The sequence below is a fragment of the Rhyacophila brunnea genome, unplaced genomic scaffold (assembly GCF_057557595.1).
Source record: "Rhyacophila brunnea isolate RB1 unplaced genomic scaffold, BYU_Rbru_1.0 scaffold_4, whole genome shotgun sequence".
Taxonomy (NCBI): domain Eukaryota; kingdom Metazoa; phylum Arthropoda; class Insecta; order Trichoptera; family Rhyacophilidae; genus Rhyacophila; species Rhyacophila brunnea.
This window is the reverse complement of record NW_028233068.1, coordinates 41,857,951-41,866,216: the sequence shown is the minus strand read 5'-3', so window position 1 is coordinate 41,866,216 and position 8,266 is coordinate 41,857,951. Positions and strand designations below refer to the sequence as shown.

General features: G+C 29.6%; 1 protein-coding gene across 1 annotated transcript in view; it reads right to left on the bottom strand.

Moving 5' to 3' along the window:
• Positions 1-1,718: 1,718 nt before the first annotated feature.
• The window catches only part of Octalpha2R (alpha2-adrenergic-like octopamine receptor), a 546,220-nt gene continuing 539,672 nt past the window's right edge, over positions 1,719-8,266 (bottom strand). The window contains exon 6 of the mRNA XM_085954349.1: positions 1,719-2,437. Coding sequence (XP_085810475.1) covers positions 1,835-2,437 — 603 coding nt within the window. The 3' untranslated portion in view covers positions 1,719-1,834. The remainder of the gene's footprint in view (positions 2,438-8,266) is intronic.

Below are 8,266 nucleotides of genomic sequence, written 5' to 3'. Positions count from 1 at the left end.
GTTTTAAAAAAAAATAGTCTTAGTTAGTCGTTAGTCTTGATAATGGTGTTACAACTGAAATAGCTATCGACAAACCTTTTAAAAACCTGTAGAATTTAATATTTTCATTTCTTATTAATCATAAAGTTTAATATTTGAAAAATGTTTGTTGAAATGAATCGATATGAGTGATACGTTTCAAGTTTTGGTTAAAATTTTAAATCACAAGTATTTTTTTCTAACACCTAATTTTAAATAATGATTCTATGTTATCTTGATAATATTCTGTACACTAGACACTCAAACAAAATAAAAACGGCAATTATAAATACACTTTTAATACAAAATATCAGTCTTAATTAAAAAAGAACAACATAATGTCTAATAAAGAATATTGTGAATATTATAATGGTAAAATTACCAAAAAAAAAAATTACGACACAAACTTATAATAATTTACGCAATCTTACGTTTTATATTTATAAATGTCGATAAATATGTAGAACGAAACATTATCCGTCAAATGCTACATTATAATAATATTTTGACTAGCATAATCTTGGTACTAGACTAGAAAAACGTATTTGATTTTTTTTTTATAAAATACATATTGGTGCCAACCCTCATCACAATTTGTATACATTTTTCTTAAGAATCGATTTGCTTTTACAATATCGTCACACTTAAATCTATCTACATTTTTCTTAGCCAAATATTCGGATATAATAGTACTTAATTTTACAATACAAGACATTTATTATTATAATAGTTTTATGTACGCCATCCCAAGTATAAAATACGCATACTATAAAATTAATTTAGAAGTATTTTCTATGATTAGGGACTATAGAGTAAATTTATTAATTTTTATTTACAATAATTGAAAAACTCCTAATCTTTTTAAGAATATTATATTTTAATCTTGGTGCTTGTTTAGGCACGATGAAAGTTATATTAATAATTAAAACATTATAATAATATCTTTAGAATAGAAAGGAAGATGTTTCTTTTTATTAGTTTTGGCTGGAGCAATAATGTAAATTGCCTTTTATTAGAAGTACCCATTTGAGTTGAATATTTAAAACCAAGCACAAAATATCATAGATAATAAAAAAAACAACATAGTATGAATTCAGTATTATATTATTCAATATTGATTTAAGCCAAATAATATTATAAAAATAATATAAACAAAAATCTGTTATAAATGAGTCAGTATGAATTTGTTTAAGTGTATTTGTTTTATAGTTTTATTTTTTTAAAATTCAAGAAGCCTATTTATTATACGAGAGTAGAATAAAATCTTTAAGTCATTATTTCTTAACCTGTAAATGTATATTATTATTGACTATGAACTAGAATGCATAAAACCTCACTATATTTATTAATTTATTTATGAGACCAGATTGTCAGGAAGTTATTTGTATTATTGAATATAAAAAATGTATTGCCTAGAAGTAAATAAATAATATACAATTATTATTAAAAAAATAACATTACGTTCAAATCCACCAGCAAGAAAAAAATATTTTAATTAAAATAGATAAAAAAACTTCACTATTTCACATATGTTATATTACGTAATATTTTATGTATTTTTTTAAAATAAATATTTATCTACGATTGTTCTGTTTTTGATTAAGTATAATAATATTGTAAATTGTTTTGTTATGTAATAATGTTTGTCTTTTGTTGTAAACTGTTTGTTTATTTGGCAGCTGTGTACTGTTCGGGTAATGTGTGAACTGAGAAGGATTTTTCACTAACGGACATTGTATAGGCCAGGTGCTGCCCTCTCTTGAGCCATGCGAATGCGATTGGCGACACACCGATAGCAGCACACATAGGCCAAACATCACTTGAACAATATTCTTCTGAACGCCCTTCGGAAATCCTTATTGAAAATGGTGTAAATTACAGGATTCAGTACAGAGTTCATGTATCCCAGCCAGAAGGCTATCGCAAAAGCGCTGTCCGGTATATTACAGATGGGACAAGCTGGAGTAAGAATATACAGAAAGAAAAACGGTAACCAACAAGCTATGAAGCTTCCCATGATTAAACCTAAAATAAGTGTTGCTCTTTTTTCTTTCTTCCTTGCTATTCTTCTCTTTTCTCTTTCTGGATCTCTCGGTTTCTGTACTCTTGGCAGCGCTGGTTCTAGTTCTGCTGGCGAAGGATTTTTTTGGTCTGGCCTTCGCGTCTTTGATTGCTGTTTTCTTCCAAATATTGGTTGGCATAATCTAAGTTTTAGTGGTTTAACGACTGCGCATCTGCTTACGACTCCTGAGTCGGAACTCGAGGGATCGAATTCTGACACCATGTCTGTGTCGATACCGACCGACGGGGCTCGTCCGCGGGCCGTCGATTGAACCTCGCCGTTCACGGAGAGGGTGGACCCTCTTATTGCTTGGACCCCTAGACCGACACGAGGCTGCGTCCCCCCCGACCCCGAGACCTGCGAAATTAAGAAAAAGAATTAATATATTTGAAGTTTTTTGGAGTTTAGTCTTCTAACACACTGAAAACATGTTGTTTTATTATTTAAAATCTCTTCAAAAGTGAACTCTCATTGTCGTTAAAATGCAAAGTGTTCAACCTGTGTAAACTGTGTATAGTGCATAACATGAAACTACAGTAGCAGAGAAATGCAGAAACTTAAAGTAACACTGTGTGGTATGGATAGGTGTAGAATTGGTATAACGTATAAGGAAAAAAAACGGAATAATTGTATAAGGGAACAAACACTGACGTGTGATAATAGGGTTTGTTTAAAATCTAAAATATCAAATGAGCAGGACACAGTCTGAATAAGAGACAATCTTTGGATGAATATAATCATCCACTGATATATAAGAGGTAGTGCAAGAATATAATTGTGTTAACCTAATGCACATGGCCGAGAGACCTTCATTTGGTAGTCGGTATTTTGAAATATTTTTTAATTTTTTCAGCCGTTAATGAGATATAGCTAAAAACTGAAAATATTCCGCTATTTTCCAAGATGGCAGTAGTAATACAGTATTGATATTTACATAATATGCAAAGTTTCCCTTTTAAGTGAATCACTTCCAAGTTAAAGGTTATTTTATCACGTTTTTCTTAGCTCGTATTCTTGTTTGTCCGGTGGTTGTTTATCTAGTACAAATCTTGCAATCGATTTTTAACTAACTTCCCGACTAGCTAGATATTTGAAACTTTTAGAATATATCAGAACACGATGCTAATTCATTCGTTTAATACTTTTAGCCTCATTTAAGTAGAATTGAATTTATTTTCAGTTAATTCTGTTTTGTATGAAAAGTTATTTCGGAAGAAATCCGTAATCCAATCCACTTTTATTGGTTGCTAATGGGATGATCCTAGCAACTAAATTATTAATATATACGTGTGTTACTATGGAAATCAAAATGACATTTCAGTATTCTACATTTGTTTGTTTGTTGCAAAATAGCAAAAAAACGATTTGTTGACAATTATTGCCTTATTATTTGTCCTTAATTATTAATACATAGAATTGTCAAGTTTATAATATGATTCAACAGAAAATTTAAAAACATGGTATATAAAAGTTATTTTTATCTTTTAATTATTTATCTAATATGACCGGAGTTCCGACTACTATTTTCGACATCCAGCAGCTATCAGAATAGATCCATTTTTAACACAATTTTTTGCTAATAAGTAATTTCACCTTTAACAAAACCATAATTTTATTTCACAATAATCAAAATATCGAAAAAACCACTTCGACAATCGTGATAATCAATTAATGTGCATAGCTGGCTGTCCAAACATACAGTTTCTGAAGAGTGGGCAATATATTAAATAGTTTCTTATCAAGTTGAATGATCAAATATCACTGTTGACAGGTTATAAATAATATGTCATACTTCATTTCATTTTATTGTTGTTCTCGTGTATAAAAAATGTGAGTTCTCATTGTGGTTGTTAGCAATTCGTGTGAATGGCGTAAAAGAGTACTAAAACTCTAATCCAATTTGATTGTATTACCAGGGTTTTCACCAAACGTTGATGGATTAGTAAGTCACTATTTAAGGGGTATAAAGGAAAACTTACGAAATATTAAAAAAACATTTTGGCTAGTGATTATTTTATTATATCAGCTGTCCCTGCTACAAAAGTTTTAAAACCCTTATTTTATGCAAATTATATTTATATGCAAGAGGTAAAGTATGTTTACAGGATAGAACAATATGCTATTATTTACGATTTAAGTATCTGGTACCTATCTATTTGATAGTGAGAAGATTTAAAAGGAAATGGATTTATTTTGTAGGTAAAAATGTACATGAGAAAGCAAATCAAAACCAATGTTTTGTCTTGTTTTAAACACAAATCACACCATCATTTTATTTTTAATTAACATTTATATTATGTGCCAATGCACAGAATAGTACTTGTTAATTGTAATATTTATATATTTACCAATCAAAACAAAATAAAATCACTCTGAATATTCCTAACATATTAAATTATTATGTTGTGATGTAAATATTTCGTATTAAAACTCCTATAGGCTATAATTATGTTGAACTCATTTGCTTCAGATATTGACATTTATTCCACTTGATTGAGGGTAATTTAAAGTACTTGTATCTTATAAATTTAATATGATATAATAATTATTGGTTAACTTCCATGTGCTTTTTAGATTTTTTGTATTTACTAATTATGCTGTTTTACTTTAAATAAGTATTATTAATACTATTATTTCTGTCATGTTGTGAACGTTTTGAATTTATAATTGGAAATTTTAGGGTATAATATTGTGTTATATAAATAAATTTATATTTAAATAGTAGTGCAATCTTTTTTGATTTACACAAACGCTTAATCCTGTCAATATCTATGTCCATAATTAATGCATAAAAAAACGAACAGAAATATTACACCTGAGTTCAAATATTATAACGTTTCGCCATTTTATTGTTATGATAAAAATATAAAATTTATTGTTTTCGATATTTAAAAAAAATATATATTTTTGGCCGGTGATGTAATAGTTGGCAGAGGGTTCGATTTTCAAAAAAATGCTTGTTATTTTATTAATGTGTTGATCCAGAGCAACATAGATACATACTTACTGGATAAGGAAAATAGCTAACAAACGTTGACCTTTTGTAGAAGCATATAATACAATATTATGTCCCGCTTAAGAGCAAGAAATAATTATTTACTTTTATTAATTCCAATTTTATTTTTCTGTCAGCCCTGTCCATGTACATACGTATATATGAACCTACATAGTATGTACATACGATATACAGAAAAGAGAAAGAGAAACCTGTCAACGCTAAGAAGAGTAATGCATCACAAGGCAGTTAAGAAAGCCGAAATTCGGTGCCGTAGCCTCTCCTTCCCGTTTCCGGTTCGGGTCTGGTCGCGGATGTTCGTGGATGTTTGGGCGTCATGACTGATGACTCGCGGGTCGAATGCAATCCATCCACCGCATTTCCGCCGTGCTGGGGATTATTTTTCATTTCTCATTTCCGGTAAATTTGCAAGGAAAAGGGATGATGCTGAGCTCCGCGTTTATTTTGTTAGGAAGACATGGATCTAAGCAGGCTTACTTTAAATAATGTTATGTATATATTATATTATAAAGTATAACCGTATATTACTGCTGAAGTAATAGGAGATTATAAGATCTTGAACCAAATGGATAATATTTAATAATTAATACCATCTGCTAGAACTTCAATGTTTATCAAAATATCATCCATAGAGTAAAAATTTTTGGTCATAAGCGAAACATTATATTATAATATTATAATATTACGAGTCTTTATAGAGTTCGTGTACCTATATAAACATTATTTTTCACGAACGACGATTGTTCGCCTTTTTACCAACATCAGGTCTATTCTATGGATCAATAACATTTATTTTTTGGCTTTATAGACGGACGCCCAATCAACTAGTTACAAGGATATATGAGATCAAAAATATATTAAGTATAAAAAAAATAATACCGATAAAAATAAATGGGTGCTTTATTTTCGTTAGGAAACACTGAAATCACAGAACAGATTAATAAGATAAAAATAAGAAAACAAGAAATCATCGCCGAAGCTTTTGAAGCCAGGTTAGGTTTATTACTTTATGTCGGTCATGTCCCATAAAATACAATAAGCACAGAGGGCGCTGATTATCCTCAATTATGGCCTATATTAAATTTTTCGCGTTAAAAGCGTTTCATTTACGTGACAAACTTTAATTAATATTCTGATACACATGTAACAATAAAATCATTAAAAACAACATATTTTTAACACGTGTTTATATTATGCCTATTATTAATTTTATTTAATTTTTCTAATTTTTAGATAGGTACCATAATAATATTTAATAGTTTAATAGTATTTATAGGGATACATTGATCAAGATAAAGTTTTTTTTTCATACAATAGTTAATTATTAAAACATTAGATACCTAATGGTTCTCGATTGATTGAAAAAGATAACGTGATACAACAATGATTTAGACTATTTAGAGGGAGACGTTATATTATTATCGACTGTTTCACTGCAGGTACAATAATAATTGCGTGTAGGTATGTATTTTATTGACGACTGTAAGCATTTGTATGGACGGTGAGATCAATATTATAATAATTAATTGAACATGTATATTTTTGAAGGAAAGAATTTGCACAGTGAAGCGAAATACCAAGATGTCATTACGAAGGTAATTACATGAGTAGTTTGCTAGACACTTATAGATATTGAGATGACGTAGGTGCGAACACATTGTAGTTAACTGTGAATTGATTTAAATAAAATATATTCTAATTGAAAAGTGGATGGAATTTTTTTGTTTAAATATACGTTAAAATGAAATTAAAGGACTGTGTAAATGGATGCTAAGCCTGAAGAAATGAAAGCTTATTATGTAATGAAGGAAAAAAGAAAAATACTTAATTCAAACAGTAAAGTTTGTAATCAGAGTAAAATCACTTTGCAAAAATCTTTCTCAAGAACGAAAGTCCTCCTTAACATTTTCCCTTTATATAGGAATGTTCTCTTATCACCCGAGATACTGATTATTCCATACAATATTTCAATCTTTACGCCATCTGAATACTTAAAAACTTCAATATTTTCTAACTGCCCATTTAGTCTCTTGATCATTTCCTTTATAAACGTCTAGTATTATAATATTCAAATGATAAAAAATCTCATTTTTCAGGAGGATTTCATCTAGTGGAATAATACTGGCGCAGAATGGGTTTAACCCGTGGAGTGCTCAAGTAAATTTTACCAGCATCAAATGAAAATAAAACTGTAAAAAGTAATGCTTATTCTTGCGCATCACCCTGTCTGCTTAGCCAATGTTCAATGAACTTATAAATTAAATTAGTATTTACAAGACAAAATTACATTTTACAAACAGTCTAAAGACAATGTTCAGCAATAACTATTTTAGTTGTTACACTAGTATCAAGACTACAAACTTTTAATCGTATAAACTACTTTTCACGCAAAGATTTGAGTAATTAACAAGTGCAAATCATAAAATTTACCATAATAAGATATAAAGATTTTTAAGGATCAGTAAAGTTGTTTTCCTAAGGCTGGCTATCAGCTTCAGCTGAGGCATGGTATAAAAAGATCGTGCCTATGCGACGCGCGGCTTGTGCAAATGACGTGTGCCGAACAAAACATAATTTGTCACAAAAATTCAACATGCGTACATTTAATGTTATGTTTATTGTTATATTAATAATTATAATAATATATTCATTGACATATTTTCTTTTTCGAGTACATGCGTATCGTTTTTTAGTCATCTTTACACGATATAATAATATATTCCTCCGACGCCAGCACAAAAAAAATTGACGTGCTCACACCTCGACTAACGCTCTCTGATTGGTGAAGAGTGCAAAATTTCGTCCCACCTATAGGTGGAAATTATTTGCCGTTTCACTTACGTATGCTCTTAATATTACGATCGCCGAGAAATGAAACACGCATATAAATGTACACACATATAATGGAGATTCTCTTTGCGATTTCAGAAAACTGTATAACTACGTATATTATGTAATGTTGTAATTAGTATAAGTTGACCAACATTCATGAATTGTCAACGGATTAACTAACGGAACGTGGTAATTATTCACCCACCCCTCTTAAATTATTGGCCATATCTCAAGTGTCAACAAAAAGCTTGATTTGGAATTTATTTGTTTCCTTTATGTATCAAAAATACAGAAACTATTAATAAATATTAGGTACCGACGTTTCTACAATTTTTATC